The sequence below is a fragment of the Stegostoma tigrinum genome, chromosome 9, assembly GCF_030684315.1.
Source record: "Stegostoma tigrinum isolate sSteTig4 chromosome 9, sSteTig4.hap1, whole genome shotgun sequence".
NCBI classification, from domain to species: Eukaryota; Metazoa; Chordata; class Chondrichthyes; order Orectolobiformes; family Stegostomatidae; genus Stegostoma; species Stegostoma tigrinum.
Window position 1 is genome coordinate 55228373 of NC_081362.1, and position 20929 is coordinate 55249301.

The 20929-nt window shown below is 37.7% G+C and overlaps 2 protein-coding genes across 8 annotated transcripts in view; one reads left to right on the forward strand and one right to left on the reverse strand.

Annotated features, from left to right (window-relative positions):
* nsl1 (NSL1 component of MIS12 kinetochore complex) overlaps positions 1 to 20929 on the reverse strand; it is a 156688-nt gene that overhangs the window by 28752 nt on the left and 107007 nt on the right. For 2 of the 6 annotated variants that reach the window (XM_048535639.2, XM_048535640.2), the window contains 3 exons: positions 12648 to 12732; positions 8851 to 8978; positions 2905 to 3219 (listed from right to left, as the gene is read on the reverse strand). The exons of 1 other annotated variant lie outside the window; for it this stretch is intronic. The gene's annotated coding sequence lies outside the window, so the exon portion shown is untranslated. Of the gene's footprint in view, positions 1 to 2904; positions 3220 to 4068; positions 4085 to 8850; positions 8979 to 12647; positions 12733 to 20929 lie in introns of those variants that run through there. 3 more of the 6 variants (XM_048535641.2, XM_048535642.2, XM_048535643.2) reach the window with 3 other exon arrangements.
* The window catches only part of LOC125454648 (putative deoxyribonuclease TATDN3), a 51949-nt gene that overhangs the window by 6150 nt on the left and 24870 nt on the right, over positions 1 to 20929 (forward strand). The window contains exons 2-5 of one of the 2 annotated variants that reach the window (XM_048535635.2): positions 5410 to 5442; positions 6071 to 6144; positions 13610 to 13694; positions 14884 to 14946. In XM_048535635.2, coding sequence (XP_048391592.1) covers positions 5410 to 5442; positions 6071 to 6144; positions 13610 to 13694; positions 14884 to 14946 — 255 coding nt within the window. The remainder of the gene's footprint in view (positions 1 to 5409; positions 5443 to 6070; positions 6145 to 13609; positions 13695 to 14883; positions 14947 to 20929) is intronic. The other variant, XM_048535638.2, reaches the window with a different exon arrangement.

Consider the following 20929-nt stretch of genomic DNA (forward strand, 5'->3'; position numbering starts at 1 on the left):
AGGAAAAGTTTAGGGGAGAAGTGCAAGGAAAATATTTTACACAGAGGGTGCTGGGTGTCTGGAACACACTGCCAGTGGAGGTCGTGGAAGCTGGCATGTTAGCAATGTTGAAGATGTACAGAAGGATAGAAACTGCACGTGGGCAATAAGTGGCAAGTGTAGATAAGGACTTGACATCAACACAGGCTTAGTGGGCTGGAGGGCCTGTTCCTGTTCTGTAGTGTTCTGAATATTTTCAGTCAGTCTCTGCTGTTTCTTCACTTACTCTGTTCTTGGTTGTGTGAAATAAAAATAAGGAATCCCAGTGATTTAAATACACCGGGTTCAAGTAACTTTTTTAATACCGTCAATTTGAGTAATAACATGCACTAACTATTCTAAACCTGCCTTTGCTGGTTCTACAGTCCCAAAAGCCACCTGCTCTGAAAATTGACGCAAAGTATTAATTTGACATCTTGACCATTTTCCCAATTTTTCTTACAAACCTGCTTAGTCTATTAATTGTCTGGATGTAACTTTATTATTCTTTTACCGGTAATTTGTTCATAGAAAGTCAATATCCTTCCATTTCTTGTTTAAGTACTCTCTGGTGTTCATCATTTTATTTGATAATTTCTCCTATTTAATCTGCACAAAGTCTCATTTTATCATACTTCGGTTTTCTTCAGTTTAATACTCTTGTCTCTGTCACGTCAATACAGTGTGGAGCTGGATGAACACAACAGATCAGACAGTATCAGAGGAGCAGGAAAGTTGACGCTTTGGGTCGGGTCCCTTCATCAGGTCCCCTCATTTCCTGCTCCTCTGCTGTCTGACCTGCTGTGGTCCTCCAGCTCCACATTGTATTGACTCTGACTCCAGCATCTGCAGGTCTTGCTATTTTTGCCTGTACTTCATTTTCCCTTGCCTGTTCTTATATTGGATCTATTTATATGGCATCCACTTCTACACAAATGTCCTATTTTAGAATTTTAGATTTTCTATTTTCCCTAGTACTCAGTACAGATCCAATATGGTTTCCTCTGTCACAATTTACAGCTGCAAAGCTTTTCAACCAAGAAAGCAATCATTAATGCATTGCAAACAAAAACAGCACAACCATGTTCTTTATTCAAACTGATGTTTGGATAGTACCTGCGATTATAACTACTGTTAATGTAGTTTGTCTGCAAATCTCATCCTTAATTACCCTTTGATGCTTAGTATTATTTTCCAAGTAGCAAATTCTTGAGCCCAGTTTTCTGTATATAACCTCATGCTTCCTTGTTGTAAAGCTTTTTTATTTAATGCTGCTATTTGTGTTTTCTTTATTTCTTCTCTATCCCAATCAAAGATTTTACATTCAAGCATATTTATTTAGATTTAAGCATGCCACATTCTTAGGGTACTTGACAGGTTAGATGTGGAAAGATTGCTTCCCTTGTGGGAAAGTCTAAGACCGGAGGGCATAATCTCAGAATAAGAGGTTATAGAGTCAGGTTGCCTTTTTAAGGCAGAGGTGAGAAGGAATTTCTTCTCTAAGGGTAGCGAATATGTGGAATTCTTTATCGGAGAGGATTGTAGAGGCTGCGTCGTTATTCAAGGCTGAGTTAGAAATATTTTTAATCAGTATAAGCATTAAGGATTCTGGAGAAAAGGCAGGAAAGTAAAATTGAGGATTATCAACCATGATCTCTTTGCATGACAAGAGCAGACACAAATGAGCTGAAAGGCCTACTTCTGCTCCTACGCCTTATGGTCAAACATTCATTCCTGGCCCAGTTGCAGTTGCTTAATTGTGTATTTCTATTTGAAGCATCCCTAATTTTGTTTCTGTAGCTGATGTATATTTATACAAATATTAACTTCAATTCCTGAGTGTTGCAATTTTTCCTTTTCCTTTGACTTCATAGAGATTTTTAAAAAAGCTCTTTTGTCCTTCTGTTATCTCTTCTATCTCATGACCTGCACACCTAAAGCTTATCTTGCCTTCCAAGTTGTGAATTGCTTCTCACAGAAACTCTTTCACATTGGTTTTTAAATACAGTCTGGACTCATGGCACCAAACGTTCCTGCTGTTTGTATGGATTTTATACGTAAAGATTTCGATTAATCTCGACCAAATTGCTGATCTTAGAAATCGAAAATAGAAAAACAAAGGTGTAAAATCTCAGAAATTTAATATCACCTTTGGAGACAAAGAGATATCATTTAGGTTGATGCCTTTCCATTAAAATTTCAAACATTAACTCTGTTTGTCTCCACAGATGCTGCCCAATCTGAATTTTTACAGCTTGTTTTGTTCTTAACCTAGTCGATATAAATCCACACTGCCAAACCGGTCATTTATTTGAAGCAGCCCTCTATTTGATACAAGATTGCCAAAAGTAGTTTGAACAGATCCAGTTTTAGGTGCTTGAGTCCAGGACAAGAAAGGAAATGCCTGTGCCCTCAAATGTCCCATTCTATTAAATAATCTGTCAGTTGTCTCTGACACACACGTGGAATGAAAGAATGAAATTGGCTGAATGATAGAAAACTGAGAGTTACTGGATACGTTTTGGGCTTGAGGAAGATTTGTTAGGGGAGTTCCTCAGGCGAAGTAATGGAGCCCCTTGCTTTTCCTGCCATATGTCAATGCAGAACTAGACCTCTGTGTACAGGCAACAGAATTGTCTCTGGCGCAATTCCCATTTATTTGATTGTTTAATTAGTTATTCGATTAGCTTGGAAGTAGTGCCAAGTTATAGTCTTTTAGTTCAAAGATCAAAGAAAAACACAGCTGCTGGAGGTATAGATAAGAGGATGAAGAACGGCACCTACTTCCTCTTCTACACCAAATTCCCAGCTGCATAAAATTCCTGACTCTAGCACACTTTTTGGAGCACTGTGTTTCCCAACCATTCTGTGTTTCATTTCCAGTACCTGTGAAGTTGACTTGCCATTAGACAAAGCCAAAGAGCATGTATGAATAGTAACCATCTGAATACTAGGGGAAGATGGGAGTCCATGGAGCCATACTCCAGGAAAAGTAAACACCTGTGAGGAAAGAGATGATAATTTGTAGAGAAAATTAATGAAAAGAATGCTGCCATTTATTCTGATGAATGCAAAAAAAAATACAAAATTGATACAAAGCATTACAAGCTTGAGTACTTATCTTCTGGGGTAACAAACAGTGTTCTCAGATAGTGTTATGATTGTTATATGGATACTTTCTCCTTTGCTTTATCCTGGAGTCTGCAAGAATTAAGATAAGCCCTTTTGGTAACTTCACAAACAACCTCCAAAAGTAGTGAAGAAACAACTACGCAGAATAAAGCACATTTGATGAGTCAAGTATTCATGATTAAGGTTGAAAGAAGTTTTTTTGATGATATGAGCAAACATGTGGACCGAAACAAGGTGGATGGAGTTGATGTGCAGATCAGTTATAACCTAATGGAATTGTGGAATTGGTTTGAGGGGCTGTACGTTCATAAACTTTTTATGTTTGAGAGATCTTTTTAGTATACGAAATACAATACAGCAATTTCTTGCATGGTTTTCACTGAAATATGAGTGACCGTTATGTCTTGTATTGTTCAGAATACGATAGTTTTAAAAATGTGAATTTAATATTCTAGTTCTATTCCCTTTTAATGTATTGTACTTTTTGATGTCAGATGATACTCAAGCTTAGTTATTTTCATCAGTCTATGGAGTGGAAAATATTTAGGTGAAAGCCAGCCAACCAATATGTAAAATCTGAATAAACATTTCCAACTAGATTTAAAGAATCATTTGGCTGATGCACACTGTGTAAATATAAACAATAATTTATTTATTAAAGTATCCTTAACTTACAAGCAAATTATCCATCCACGGACCTATAGTAAATTATCTTCATCAGATATTATTAATGTATAATGCATATGCCCAAGCAAAATATTTTGCACAATGGTGTACAAGGGAAAATATCCTTATGTTCATGGTCCCATTTATAAATGAGAAGAACACTAGGTGGCAGTCTAAATACATAAAGTTGTATTTGAATGCTACAAGCCTTTTCGGGCCTTTGATCACACTGTTTCAGACTTTTAAACATACCTTCTACATATTGTAGCATCTGCAGTTTTCTCAAAAGAAACTTGGTGTTCCAACCCACCTAGAAACATATTCTGGCTGTTGATCACCCTCTGTGTAAAACATTATGTTTTGACATTGTCATAAATTTGTCAACACGGCTCTGAATCTGTAACATCTTGCCTAATTCCCTCGTCACGAATGAAAGATTATTTCTGGTTCATTTTATTTACTGACTATCTTGTTTAAAAATGTGTTTTCTTTTCTGTAATAAGTGTTCTTCGGGCAAACAGGTCTATTATTTCAAGAAATTCTTCAAAGCTCTTCAGTCTGGAATCGCGTTTTAAATGTTGTTGACTTTCTCTGCCCAGGAAACACAGTTATTATTACCGGACAAGTAATCCAGAGGCCTTCACAAATGATCTAATTTCAAATCCTGTCCTGGCAGCTGGAGAACTTAAATTCAGATTACTAGTTACATCTGGAAAAAAAAGATGCAATCAGTAATAATGACTATGAATCTACCAGATTGTTTTAAAAACCAAAGCAGAAACTGCTAGAGAAACTCAGTAGGTCTGGCGGCGTTTGTGGAGAGAAAGCAGATTTAACATTTCAAATCCAGCGACTGGACTCAACATCAGCTCTGCTTTCTCCTCACAGATGCGTAGAGACCTATCGAGTTTTTCCAGCAATTTATGTTTTTGTATAAATCTCCAACATACACAAATTTTTAAAACCCATCTGCTTTACTAATGTCCATGGAAAGAAATCTTCTACCGTTTCCTAGCTTGGTCCATATCCGGTTCGAGATCCATGTGATTTAGTTTTAACTGTAGAAAATTGTAATTGGCGGGGTCTTCATCTAATATGGAACTACGTATCTACAATATGGGTACATCTAGGCCAAATTGGAGTGTGGAGACCTTGCAGACAGGTCAAATGCAGGCTGGACGCTGGCAGAAGGGTTGCCTGAGCTATGTTATGGACCTGACCATGACACCTCAGAGGTGTGATTTTGAACTCTCTAATGCAAATTGTCTGGTGTGATAAATTTGAAAGGATGCATGCAGGATACGACAAGCTAAGCAACAGTGTTCTATTTTGGATAGCGCCCTGTGGTGGTACATACTGCTGTTACTGATTGGAGTTTTCATTCCACAGTTGTGTTAGAATATCTGGAATGATTCCCAGTCTTTAGAATTGTATTCAATACCAGAAAATATACAACGTACCTCATATTTAAAAACTGTTTCATTAATGCCCAATCATATTTTTAATTTGCACAATTATCTTTGATAAATTCATTTTGATATAGTCATCATTTAGATTTGGATAACATTACTAATCTTGTTACTTTTATTTTAGGATATCGATGCAGTGATAGAGCAAGCTAAAAAGGTATAGTGCTATTTATTTCAATTAATCAATTCTCAGAATAAATAAAACACTCATAAATGTGTTTGTTTGCATGTAATCGTCAAAATACCAATATTTTTAAATTGGTATTGCTGGGTTTAGGGCTATAAATACTAGTCAGAAATTTCCTCCAAACTGCTGTGGCTATAATATGTAACTTCTTGGGAAAGGTAGTTGCAATCCAGTTTACACATGTAATAGACCTTTCACTGTACTCCTGGTGAAATTACAAGAAAGTTTGAGCATTTCTAAACAAATTCTACACTTATCTTTTAAATATCAATTTTACCTCATCTGGACCAATATTTTCAAATTGGACTGTCTGATGAGAATGCAACCATGTGTTTCTGACTATATATAGTCTGGCTGTTTCACAGAAAGCTATATTAAACAGTGTAACAGACTCAGTTTCACAACTGACACTCCACCTGATGTGGTGTAACATGTGACACGTTGGGTTATCACCTTAGCTTTCATTCTTGGTAATGATGTAGCTTTTAGTTAGAGCTAAGCAACAGTGTTCTATTTTGAATTGCGCCCTGTGGTAATACATACTGCTATTACTGTTTTGAGTACAATAATCTAGTGCAGCAATTTTTGGTCTTCTCAGGCTGGACTTCTAGCTCTTGTGGGAGTAACGGAGCATTCTGGAGAATTTGAAAGGCTGATAGAGCTTTCAGATAGGTAGGTACACCATATCTTTTGCACAGTTATTTGTAAAATGTCCAAACCCTAAAGCAGTCTAATCAGTCAGTGGTAAGGGTATCATGTACTGTATTATTGACTTATCCAGATTTGGTGGATCTTCGGTTTTATAGGACAGAAATAGTTGACTCTAACTGAGATTTTAGCAGAGGTACTAATTTTAGCTTTATTGTTATTATTAAGCTGAGAATGGGGTAAGTAAAATATATTGCAATCAAGCAATTTTTAGGAATAGGAGTAAGCTGTTTAGCCCCTGAACTGTCCTGTCATTCAATGAGATCATGGCTGATCTGCGGTCCAAGTACCTATACCTGCCTTTGGCCCATTTCCACTAATATATCTGCTTAACAAAAAAATTATCTATTTCAGATTTAAAATTAAAACTGATCTAGCATCTGCCAGTTATAAAAAAGAGTTCCCAGCATCTATCAGCCTTTGTGTGTAAAAGTGCTTCTAATATCTCTCTGAAATTATGTGGCCTTAATTTTTTTTAAGATTATGTGCCCTAGTTCTAGAATCTCCAACCAGTGGAAATAGCTTATCTTCATCTACCCTGTCTTTTTTTTGTTAATGTTTTGAAGACTTTGAACAGATCACCTCTTATGCTTCTAAATTCTAAAGAAAACAGGCCTAATTTGTACAATCTGTCCTCATAAGTTAGCCACTGAAATACAGGCATCATTCTTGTAAACCTATGTTGTACTCCCCCCAAGGCCTTTTTGAGGGGTGGGCACAGATCTGCTCACAGGACTTCAAATGGGGTCTAACCAGAGTCCTAAAAGAAAGCAATATATGGACATTGGATTAAAGTGTAAGGGTCCTCTCAGCTAAGCTGCACATGACCTTCACATGAAGAATGGACTCTTGACTGAGAAACGAGAGCATTCCACCACCGGTATCTGTAAATTTCAATTTGAGTCAACGCATTTGAAGTGATGTTTAAATGGAGCAGGAGAAACCTTTAGTCTGAAACTGTTAAAGTGATAAATGTGTCACATGGTTCATTTTTGTGTTTTTACAGTTAATAGAAGGCTCCCACAATTTATTTTTTCAAAGGACTCAGATGCCTGGACAGAACTAACTACTGCTAACTACTGGTAGAGCAAAGTGTACAGAAGACACTGAAAGTCTGCAGAGGGATATAGATAACCTAAGTGAATGGGCAAAGGTCTAGCAGATGGAGTACAATGTTGATAAGTGTGAGGCCATCCATTTTGGTAGGAATAACAGCAAAATGGAATAACAGCTAACATTAAATGGTAAAAAATTGCAACACACTGCTGTGCAAAGGGATTTGGGTGTCCTTGTGCATGAATCGCTGAAGGTAGGATTGCAGGTGCAGCAGGTGATTAAAAAGACAAATGGAATTTTTTCTGCCATTGCTTGAGGGATGGAGTTTAAAAACAGGGAGGCTATGCTGCAGCTGTATAGGGTCTTGGTGAGGCCACACCTGGAGTACTGTGTGCAGTTTTGGTCTCCTTACTTGAGAAGAGATATACTAGCACTGGAGGGAGTGCAGAGGAGATTCACTCAGTTGATTCCAGAGTTGAGAGGGTTGGATTATGAGGAGCGGTTGAGTAGACTGGGCTTATACTCGTGGAATTCATAAGAATGAGGGGAGATCTTATAGAAACATATAAGATTATGAAGGGAATAGATAAAGTGGAGGTAGGGATGTTGTTTCCGCTGGCAGGTGAAACTAGGACTAGAGGGCATCGTCTCAAAATAAAGGGAAGCAGATGTAGGACTGAGGTGAGGAGGAACTTCTTCACCCAAAGGGTTGTGAATCTGTGGAATTCCCTGCCCAGTGAAGTGGTTGAAGCTAACTCGCTGAATGTTTTTAAGGCAAGGCTAGATAAATTTTTGACTAGTAAGGGAACTAAGGGTTATGGTGAGTGGACGGGTAAGTGGAGCTGAGTCTCAAAGATCGGCCGTGATCTTATTAAATGGCGGGGCAGGCTCAAGGGTCCAGATGGCCTACTCCTGCTCCTAGTTCTTATGTAGAAATCATCTATTTGCTCAAAACTCCTGATTTCAAAGACTAATAGAGTGCGGCACGCAACCATTTGGGGAATAGTTACATTCGAAATAAATCATTTGTGCAAATAATAATATCTTAACCATATGTGAACCATTATTGAATATTACATCTTCAGTATTAAAATTGCAATGTAATTGGATGCCAAACCCATAAAAATTTGACCCTCAGTTCAGTACCCCCACCTTTGGCCATGCTTTTAGTTGCCCAGACTTCTCTCCTTAATCTCTCAGTCGTGCTTTCAGCTGCCTAAACTTTTCTCCCCAATCTCTCAGACCTGCCTGTCCTTTTTGCAGTCCTACTAAAAATCCGCCTTTGTCATGAAGCTTTTTGGTAGCCCATCCATTTTTTTTCAAATACAATACTATAAAATCACCTTAGGACATTTTCTACTGTAAAGATTCAGTGTCAGTGCTAGTTGTTCTTGTAATATTTAGTTTCCTAGTCATGAAATATTTGAGTGAAAGCATGCAAATTTAAATTTAAATGATCTCCTTAAAAATTCTGTGAAGGTGTAAATATGTTGCATGTCACATCAACATGATCACAATTTCTATTTCAAACCAACTTATGAAACCAGGTTAAGGCCATATCACGTAGTTTAATAGTAAGTAACATAAGAGTACCAAAAGGGCAAAATGACCTACTTGATAGAAGGATTGTTGCAGTATTTCAATCGATGATTCAAGTGTAAGGTGTCTTCTTTTAGAACTGCATCTTGGCGAGCTCAAATATTTTGGAACAAAGACAGCTATTTAGAGCAATCTAGCAAAATCTGGAAACAATTTTAAGAGAGAACTATTTAAACTAGCACATAACAAATATTTCAAAAGTCATAGTTTTGAAAAAATATGTAACAGTATTTTACATATTTTCTGCTTTCTTTAACTACATTTCCCCTCTTGAAGGTGCTGACACTTTGATACACTAGCCTTTTGAATGTTTTTCCTTTATTTTTTGCAGCTTATTTAATCAGATTCATTGAAAGGTTGAATGTTCAAAGCAAGCTAGTCACAACAGCAATGAAGTTCAGTTTAAAAATAACTGCCACATCACTGAAATAAAACATTATAGATTAACTATTTCATGTATTGATTGTCTTTTAGAATTTCCATGTAAATTAACTGCGTCAAATGAATTTGCTAGCTTCTTTGTGATTTCATTGCCATATCACAGCAGGGTGTCAAATTCCTCACTGCAGAATAAAAGTTGGGTAGTTTCCATTAAGGACAGCTAATCACAAGAATTTTGGTCAGCGAGTTGAAAGTCTACTCTGAATTCCTTACAGTTACTCATTAACATTCAGGAGGACAACTGCAAATTTCTACTCTTGTAGAAAGAACATTGGTACTAAACATTGTTCTTGAGGGCAATCATAGTGTTTTTCACAATTAATTGGACTGGGCTGCTTTAAAAACACAGATCATGGTTGAATTTTACTTTGAGGAATGAGGTCCTCGAGTGCTAGAGTCAGCCATAAGCCCACTTGAGCATGGCTAGTGAGCCGTTGGAGAGGATGCCCATCTCAGAATGCCAGCCAGCCAAACTCATCAGGAGTACTGCCTGCTTCTGGGACAACAGTCAAGGAGCAATATGAAATCCAGACGAGGTACGATTTGCCGTGACTGGGCTTGTGGACCTTGGCAGTGGATTTGGGTGATCAGGATCAACATGGTGAGATATACAGGGAAAACATGAATTGAAGAAGGAGGTGATTGAAATACGTTAGGGTTGAGGACTTCCAATGAGCACATGGTGGGATGGGAATGCTGGTATCAAAAGTTTTTCCTCAATAAAATGTGACTACAACAACAACTCAAGAAGGTCAGTACCATCCAGGATAAACCAGGTTTGATAGTAACACCTTAAATACTTACACCCTACACCATTGTTTCACTACAGCAACAGTGTGTACAGTCTACATGTAACTTCAACAACTCACCAAGGCTCCTAAGACAGGCTTTCCATACCTTTGGACCTCTAGCACCTAGATGGACAATGGTAGCATATAAATGGGAACATCACCACCTGCAAGTTCCCTCCAAGCCATACATGACCTTGATTTGTCACTATATGATCTTTCCTTCACCATTGCTGTGTAAAATTCCTGGAACTCTTATCCATAACAATTTTGAGAGTGTACCTGCAGCACAGTGAATGTACCAAAACCACATGGACTGCAGAAGTTCAATAAGCACTGTCAACACCCAATTTCTCTTGAACAATTAGGCATTGGTAATAACCTGTGAATGAATTTTTTAAAAAATTAGTCTACATTTGCCTATAATTCAGTGCTGTGGTTTTCTAGAGCCAACTGGCCTCTTCCTGAGGAACCAGCACCAATTTGATTCACTCTGCATAGTATCAGGAATGATTGAAGGCACTGGATAATGCAAACGCTGTGGACCCTGACAACACTGGTGAGAGTACATTGAGAGTACTACAGAGCTAGCAATGCTTTCATCCAAGCTGTTCGACTATAGCCACAACACAGGTATCTGCTCAATAATGTGGAAAATTGCACAGCTATCCTGCACTGAAAAACAGGGCAAAACTCTTTGATAGTTGGAGACATTATCAGTACAAAGCCAAAATGGTTGTAGTTGTTGGAGGTCAATGAAGAATATTGTTGCAGGAGTTTCTTGGGGTAATATCCTGGGCACAACCATCCTCAGTTACTTCTTCAATGATCTTCTTGCCATCATAAGGTCAGAAGTGAGGATGTTTGCTGATCATGGCACAGTGCTTGATTGGCACTTCATCCATCACCTTCAACACTTACTACCTTCACCACTGACACAGTGGCAGCAATGTCTTCCATCTGTACAGTGCACCACAGAAATTCATTAAGCCTCTTCTGATGACAACACCTTCCAAACCTGTGACCTCTGTCACCTGGATGAGCATTGACAGCAGATGTATCACCTGAAAGTTTCCCTCACAATTTTGACTTGAAACTTTATCACTGTTCCATCACTGTCACTGCGTCAAAATTCTGAAATTTCCTTTTGAACAGTATTGTGGATAATCGTCTCCTCCTCCAAGGCAATTAAGAATGAACAATAAGTTCAGGGCTGGCCAGTGATGCCCACATTCCATGAACAAATAGAAAAAGGTTTTCATCATTTTCAGTCTACCAATATAATGACTAATAGGTTGCTCTACAAATTTCACTCCACCCAGTGTTATCATGAATACCACATTTGTGTGTATGGTGTGACCTAATCTCTCAGATACTTTCAAATGTTCTTTTAGAGTTTCATTGTCTGATAGTTCCTCCCTACCCCATGTTACCACCAGTCCCACATTTGTATACAAGGCGCCTATCTAATTGTCTCCCCTAATGTCACAATTACAGTTAATTCTTTTATTGTTATTCAATCTTATAACCCATCCCACTGTATGTTATTCCCAATTGCATATTTTGTTATTTGCTCAATTTGCAGATGTAAACATTGACTCAAGCTCTTGTGTGTCTATTCTAACTTCCATACAAAGAACAGCGCATATTGGTCATATCAGAACTTAGTGATGTTGATTGTTCAGAAACCTATATCATCGCTATTAACAAATCCAGTTACTAAATCTAACAAAAAAAATCTTAATATGATCTTAGTGGATATTTGGCCTGATCTAAGGAGAAAAATTGCATCTTTGATTTTAGACAAGAAAGAAATTTACTGATATGGTCAGTCAGGCAGAAGATTTTTGTGATATTCTGGCCGATTTTCCCGGTTGATATAATTTGTGTGCCATGATTACCTTTCAAAATTTGGATGACTTTAGGTTGAACAGAAACAAACAGTATAATTGAATGGGTGAAAGCCCTGTGTGATGTGTGTTGAGCTAGAGATCAAAAGCACTCAGATTTGATTGCTAGTTTATGATAAGTCATTGCTTTAAACCAGAATGACAGTGAAACAAGTATTCCCTGGGTAGAAAGGAAGTATCTGATTTCTGCTAGAAAAACATTCATAAATAAATGTTGGGAGAGAACAAGACCAAACTTAGTTCTAATGCTCCACTTCTAAACCTCACTGATAAATATTTCATATAAATAATTTTCATTGGCTGTAAACAGTGTGAACTAGTTTTCAAGCAGACTTAAAGGTTTTGAACTAACTTGTGTTTGTAAAAAACAAATGAAATAATTTGATTCATTGTTAATATCTGACAGTTTTTTTTATTTATTTGAAGGATATTCCACTGTTGTTTCATAAGATTTTTTTTAATAAAAGTACTAATTTTTATTATTTCTAATCATTCTTTCTGCTCATTCTTTCCAACATTAATCATATGTCTATGGTATTGATCTTTTTGTGGTTGTGAACATCAATGATTACTGTTTTGGACAGCTTGTTCTCACAATTTCTTCATGTCCTGTTCCATTCTGTTGGCTGCCCTTTTGCACATTTTATGAAATTGCATGTAGATTCACACTAACCTGTTGGGAAGATAGTACTTTTTCTTCAGTGCAGATAAAACCACCCATATGTTTCTGTCAGAACTTGCACGGTATTGAACAATGTCTGAAAAATATTTAAACTTGTACTGACTTGACGTGATTAACATTGCAAACAGATATAGTCACAGAACTTGTGATGTTAAAATTACTTTGTAGAAAAGTGAAGTAGGGAAACACCAGAAGGGAGAAAGCACTCCAAGTTTGCTTTTAACACCAAGATCAAAGTAGTCCTGTCTATTCATGGCGACACATCATTAATCATTTCTACTTTTCAGGTAGATGCCATATTACTATATGATCTGTAGACTTTCAGTATTTGATGGATTTTACATTAGATGGCATCCAAGGAAAAGAAAACAGGTGTTTTCTAATAAATAATTTGCACCAACATGACACTGCAGACTTATGCATTGACATGGTCAAACTTTTATCACAGAGTAATTAAGGCGTTAACCATAGTTGCATTTAAGACAACTCTGGATTAATGCATAGGCTAGACCTCAATAGAAGAAAACCTTGATAGAGGAAAGTAAGGTAAGATGGGAAAAGGCTCATGTGAAGTATAAACACTGGCATAGACCAGTTAGGCTGAATGATCTGTTTGTGTGCTGTTAATTCTAGATAACAATTCAATCATATGGAAGATTCAGTCTTTGAATTAAGTTGCAAATAATAGTGAACAACAGGACTCTGAGGTATTGTGTGACTGTTATTGACTGGCCTGATAATACTGTTATAAAAAAAATCATGTCTGAAACAGCCTAAACAACAATTGTCTCTGTAAAAGTGCATTATATGCAGCTTATGCCACTGTAAAGATTTCATGACTGAAACTGCTGGAAAAAAACAGGAATATAATGTTCCTTTTATTAACCTTCTTTGCTTCCTTTACATAGCTTATATTTCTCAATGACAAAATAACATTGAACATTTATTTTCAGATACTCAGGATTTGTGCTACCATGTCTTGGTGTTCATCCAGTGCAAGAAAATCCACCACAAGGACAGCGTGCAGTCACTTTGCAGGTAATCTCAAGGCAAAAACCTGTGTCATCTTTCAAGATTTAAGTGTGGAGTTTCATTGCTTTAGGTTTTGAATTGGTTTTGATAATGTTAAAGATATCAGTTTTAAATTTAGAAATTTTTTTTCTGTCTTTTTTTCTCTCTCAATCAGATCTTTATTTTTCTCACTTGTTTTGTCTGTTACGATTTTTGAATTCATCAAATTGAATTCACCTTCCTCTGTAATCCTCCTGTTCATTTCTCAATCTTTTTATGTCATTGATACTTGAATCACAAGAAGTTAGAATGCACGTTGAGCAAGTGATTAGGTTAGCAACTAGAATGTTGGCATTTATTGCAAGGGGAATGGAATGTAAAGGTAGAAATGTTTTATCCAGTCTTGGTGAGACCACATCTGGGATAAGGTCTACAGTTTCAATCTCCTTATCTGGAAAAGAATATGATTGTTTTAAGAGCCGTTCAGAGAAGGTTCACAGAACTTGTTTTTGGGACGAAAGGCTTATCTTATAAAGATGGATTCACAGGTTGGGCCAAACCCGTATGGATTTTACTAGAATGAGAGATAATTTTATTGAAACAAAGAAGATCCCGAGATGACGTGATCAGGTCGATACTGAGAGGATGTTTACTCTTGTGGGTGACTAGAACTAGAGGATACAGTTTAATAATAAAAAGTTTCTTGGGACTGAGATTAGGAGAATTTGTTTTCTCTCTGTGGAATTCTCTTTAAAAATTAGTGGAAGCTAGGTCATTGAATTTATTCAAGACTGAGTTAGACAAATTTTGATTGGCAAGTGAGTCAGAGTTATGGAAGAGGACTAGGCAGCAAAGTAGAATTGAGACTACAATCAAATGTATCATGATCTTATCAAATGGCAAAACACGCTTGAAGGATAAAATGCTATGCTCCTGTTCCTATGTGTTGTTTCTGAGATATACTGTTTGTTCTGATGTTTGATAATGTCATAACTGCCCTATTGCCCAAGTTGTGGTCATGCTATCAGAAGGTTCGAAGGCAAAATATATAAAACCTAGCAGCACAATTGTAAGCCTAACTAATGGGCGCACCATGATGTGCTATTTGTACAAAATCCCATCTTTTGTCCTTGTGCTTGGTCAAAAACAAGCATTAATCTCATGTTAGTTTTGGCTTGTTTGCTTCTATTTATCAAAATCATTTTCTCTCCTCCAGGATTTGCAGATTGCACTTCCACTAATAGAAAAATATAAAGAATATTTACTGGCAATTGGAGAGGTAATTTCATTTCAATATTTCAGATCTTCTATACTATTCATGAAACATAGATCTTGGCCACAAGAAAAATCAGACAAAATCTATATGGTAGAGGTAAGAAATAAAAAAGGAAAGATGACATTGATGGGCCTAGTCTGTATGAATCCCAGCAGTAGCTGGACGATGGGACAGAAGAAATCAGGAGAATGCAAAGGGCATGTAATAAATGCAGTACAGTAATCGTGGGTGACTAATATTTATGGAGGTTGGCGTAGTCTGACTGGCAGAGGCAGCCATGAAGAAGAATTCATGGAGTGTATTTGGGACAGTTGCCTAGAACAGTATGTTCCAACCAGAGATCAGGCTGTTTTGGATCTGGTGATGCATAATTAGGCAGGCTTAATAAATGACGTCGGAATAAAAGAAGCAGTTGATCATAGTATGGCAGAATTTAGCATTGATGAACAGATTTGGATCGGAAACAACTGTGTTTAAATTAAATAAGGGTAATTATAAAGAAATGAGGGCTGAGTTGGCTGGAGTAGCTTAGCAGCAAAGATAGTTGAGGAACAATGGCAAACATTTAAGAAAATGATCAATGGCTTACAACAAAGATATATCCCAGTGAGGAAAAAGGATTCTATGAAAGGGATAAGCTAACCATGGTTAACCAGGGCAGTTTAGGAAAGCATCAGATTGAAAGAAAAAGCAATTTGGCAAAGATTAGTGTAAGCCAGAGGATTGGGAAAGTTTTAAAAACCAACATAAGACAATGAAAATAATGGACAAAATAAACTTTGAAGATAACCTTGCAAGCAATATCAAAACAGAAACATTCTTTAAATACACGAAGAGAGAAGCTAAAGTGAACATAGGCCCCTTAGAGAACAAAGCTGAGGAAATAATAATGGGGAATTATGAAACGAATATTTTGTATCAGTCTTCAGAGTAGAATTGAGACTACAATCAAATGTATCATGATCTTATCAAATGGCAAAACACGCTTGAAGGATAGGTAGGTGGTCTCCTACAAACATGTTTAGCAATTAGCTGAAATCATATAGTTTCCTAGAAATGTCTTATGTCCAAATGCCTTGATGTCCAAAATGAACCTTTTTAGAAAAGAACAATCCAGGTAGTCATAGAACTGGAAATAAATCAATTTTTCCACAATCCTCCAAATCTCAAGTGCTCAAAAATTATTAAATATAAAGCCGCCATAACATAAACCACAACGTTTTGTGTTCTAAACAAAATCTTTTGCTCATCAACAGCTAAATAAAAGTAAGTTAAACTGATATAACATATATTGTGTAAAAGCAAATGCTTTAGACCCCCAATTTCTGAATAGTGTTCTCCATGATTTACTTTTATTTCAACCCAAGAGTTCCCCTACACTTAACAGGATCTTGAGTGTTCCTTCACTTCTGAGACCAAACTAAGGTGTGCCTCAGCTTTCGGGAATTGTTGATTATACTCAGTATTCACTTGATTGCCTGAGGTATGATATCTCTTGCGTCCTTCGACTTGGTTCCAATTAGGTGACCCTTTAATTCTCCTTCATCACCGTCCATGCTTGTGAACAGTCCAGCTCAAGCAAGGGCCTCACTGCACCTTGCTTATGTCTCCAAATCAGAGAACACCCGCTGTTACTGGTCTACAGTTCCTAGCACATTGCCTTTCTGCTTGTCTGAAAGTCACTTCTAGGAGACCCAGACTCAAGTTTTCTTGTGAAAAATCACAGATAAAGTCCAAAACCAAAAATATGTTACCTACAATCTATCTTCTTTGCAACATGACACACCTGGAATAGACATTTCTGCTGATTATCCCTAATTTTCCAATCTTCCCTTTGTTTGGGAAAATCACATGGATAATTTAAACCCCTATTGAGATAAGTCTAGACATCCTGTCTTCATAATAAAACTCGGAAAGCATCACCCATTGTTCAGTATTTATCACTTCTAATTCTGATCTTATTACATACATATAAGCCAACCTTTGAATTGCAATTGCTACCTGTCTATTTATCAGTTTATTCATCTACGAGTTTTCAATTTTCACGTTTAAAAATGTAATCCCAAAGTTGAAATTAATATTAATAAAGTATATGAATCATGAAATTGCATTTTTTAAAATTCTCCTTTAATCTTGCCCTTCATGTGAACTCTCCCACCCATTTTCACATCCTTAGCCCTACTATCTCCCATGACCCGACATTTCCATGTGTTAGTCACCCACAGGGTCATATCTGAACACTTCTTTGTATCGCTGTCTACCCCTGACCCCCTCCCAACTGTACTATCTTTTGTATACACCCTTGGAAAAAAGATCTCTCCTAATTTGCTTATAACTGCATTTTCAAAAAAAAACCCACAACTGCTCCATCATTCAAACAACGACCTCATCTCCAACATCCACTTTCTCTCCAAAGTCTTTAGGCATGTTGTCACCTGCTAAATCATGCTTTTCAGAGACTCCGTAAGTTTGAACCCTCCAGTAGGTTACCCTCGGCACCTGCCATTTCATTGAAACGGCTCTTAACAAAGTGACAGATGTTATCCTGTGTGTTTGTGTCAAAGTAAACTGTACTTTCTTGAGCCTTTTCCATATAAGTCACTACAGTTTCAGAAACAGGTAACAGGGCAGGGAGTAAAGAGACATTAAGGATCCAACTTTAGGTACAGCAGGAAATGGCAAAGCTGTAAGTGTATTGATTAAACTAAAAGAGAGAAATAGCAAACAATGAATAAACCATCAGTGCTTGAGGGACAGCATAGAGTTTATGGCCCCTATACCAGTTCTATGTATGAAGCATAGAGAATAAATTAAATAAGCTGCAGGCACAAATTCAAATTGGAGATTTTGATGTCGTAGCAATTACTGAGATATGGCTGCAGCATGGTCATGATTGGGAACTAAATATGCCAGGCTATAGGTTTACAGGGTGGATAGGGAAAATGGCAGAAGGGGTGGAGTAGCCTTACTGATTAGAAACAAAATCACTTCAGTGGTGTGGGAGGCCATAATGAGGGAAAAGTATCCAGTGGAAACCTTATGGATGGAACCAAGGAATAATAAAGGATCTAAAACTGTAATAGGTCTTGTGTATAGACCCTTCGGTAGCAACTCTGATGTACTTGATAGTATAAATGCAGAAGTTAGGCAAGTGTGCAGCAAAGCCAGGGTAGTATAAATGGGGAGTTTTGACTTGAACATAAATTGGGAGAGGAAGAAGTAGCTGTCAGAAAGGTACTGAATTTCTGGAGTGTGTCTGGATTAGTTCCATACAGCAACATGTCCTCAATGCAACAAAGGGGCCAGCAATATTGAATTTAGTGATGAGTAATGAGTAACCTAATTATGCATGAATTTTTATCAAATAGTGATTATAACATGATTGAGTTCAATGTAGCATTTGAAAGTGAAAAGCACGAGTCAGCTACTAGAATTTTAGATTTAGGTAAGGTAGACTTTAAGAAGATGAGACAGACTGTCAACAGTAAACTGGGAAAATCTGCCAATGGCTAAAACAATTGAAGAATGGAGGATGTTTAAAGAAACATTTAACACAATAGAGAACCAGTTTATATACCTGAAAGGGAATGCTCTACTTCCCAGGAAAAAAACCTACGCCAACTAAGTAGATAAGGACAGTACAGATCTAAAAGGAAGACTTCCAGAAATGGAATAAACACAGATTTGCCAAATGGGCAAGATAGAAAGACCAACAAAGTGCCACAAAGAGGTGGAGGTGATGGCCTAGTTGTATTTTCGCTGGACTGTTATTCCAGAGACCCAGATAACGTTCTGGGGACTTGGGTTTGAATCCTGCCATGGCTGATGGTGGAATTTGAACTCGATAAATATCTAGAATTAAGAATCTAATGATGACCGTGAATCCATTGTCGTAAAAACCCATCTGGTTCACTGAAGTCCTTCAGGGAAGGAAACTGCCATTCTTACCCAGCCTGACCTACATATGACCCCAGACCCACAGCAATGTGGTTAACTCTTAACTGCCCTGTGGGCAATTAGGGATGGGCAATAAATGCTGCCTAGCCAGCGAAGCCCTCATCCCGTGAATGAATTTTTTAAAAAGCTTGTAAGAACTACTAATAGGGATTATAAAAGGAAACCTGCAAAGAACCCCACTTTAATCATGCTTTGGGAAAAATGTTGTGAAACTAGAAAGGGTTCAGAAAAGATTTACAAGGATGTTGCTAGGATTGAAGGGTTTGACCTTTGGGAGAGGCTGAATTGGCTGGGACTATTTTCCCTGGAGCATCTGAGGCTGAGGGGTGACTTTATGGAGATTTATAAAATCATGAGGGGTATGGATAGGGTGAATAGTCAAGGTCGTTTCCCTGGGGTGGCAGAGTCCAAAACTAGCGGGCATAGGTTTAAGGTGAGAAGGGAAAGATTTAAAAGGGACCTAAGGGGCAACTGTTTCATGCAGAGGATAGTGCGTGTAAGGAATGAGCTTCCAGAGGAAGTGGTGGAGGCTGGTACAATTATAACATTTAAAAGGCATCTGTATGGGTATATGAATAGGAAGGGTTTAGAGGGATGTGGGCCAAATGCTGAAAAATGGGACTAGATTAACTTAGATATCTGGTCGCCATTGATGAGATGGACCGAAGGGTCTGTTTCCATTCTACAGCTGTATGACTCTATGACCTTCCTAGTTAATTGGTTGCAGCAAGGTAATTTTAAAGGATCACATCTCTTGTGGATGCCAGACCAATTGTTTTAAAATAAGCCAATTAAACCTGGCATTTTTGAGTTTATGGAATACTGAGTTTATTTGTAACTCGCTCACACAATTCAATTGAAATGAGAGGTGAGTCCAGAAAAGAAAAGTAGATGGTGAGGATATTTGGCGTTTACATTGGGTGATACCAGTAGTGTTGAGTTTGGTTGGGGAAACTGTTGACCCCAGGAAACATTGAGGAGCCAAAAAGGGATTACACAGGCTGGAGAACCATGAAACCCCTCTTTGAGTCTCCAGCGGACTGTTAGGGAAACAGTTCAGGGGAACATCAAGGGGCTCTTTATCCTCAAAGGTGTTCAGAAGACAAGAGAGAGCAATGGGGACAACTGTCCAAATTCCAAAAAGTCTGCAGAATCTACTACTGCTGCAGATGATAGGGGTCAGTGTTCAGGTGGATCACTGGGAAGTGAGCAGCAGCCAAAGCTCGTTGTTTGAGTCGAAAGCCTCCAAAATAATCTTGTGGTCCAGCGTCTGGACTGTGGAGCAGGATGAGAAGTGTTCAGAATGGCTCATTAATGTCACCTTAGTCTGACAACCTGAGGATCAGCAAATCCTTTTATGCCAGATTGTATGACATGAAGCCCACAGACAGTGCAGCATCCCAGTCATTTCTGTCCTCTATCAGTCTGTTCTGATCAGGATACTGTATGGGACCTTTTCAAGGGCCTTGGTAAAACTCATGTGGACTACATCAAACATGCTATTCTTATCAAACCTTCTTGTTATCACTTCACAGTATTCAATTAGATCATTCATTTATTTACCTCAAAGATTCAAGCATGGAGCTGTTGTGATGCTGTGAATGTGTCCCTACCTTTTGGCCAGGAGGCCTAGGTTCAAATCCCACCTGCTCCAAAGGTGTATGATAACATTTCTGAACAGGTTGATTGGAAAATATCTAACAAGTCCATGCTGACTGTTCTTGATTAGCCAGTACCTTTTTGTTAACACTAACCTTAAGGACTTTTCTGCAATAATCTGCTGTCAGTAAGATTAAGGTGATTGGCTATAATTCTCACTCAATCCTTTCTCCCTCTTTTAAGCAATGGTATATTGTTAGCAGTGTTCCATTCCTCTGGCACGATTGTCCTGCAGAAAATTGGAAAATAATGCTCAAAGCAGATGATGGACATATTATTTGGACGTTGGTAGATTGTAGGTACCTAAAAAGTTAATAGCTAAAAGCAACTGCACTAAACACTGAAGCTCAAATTTGTGAACACTCTTGTA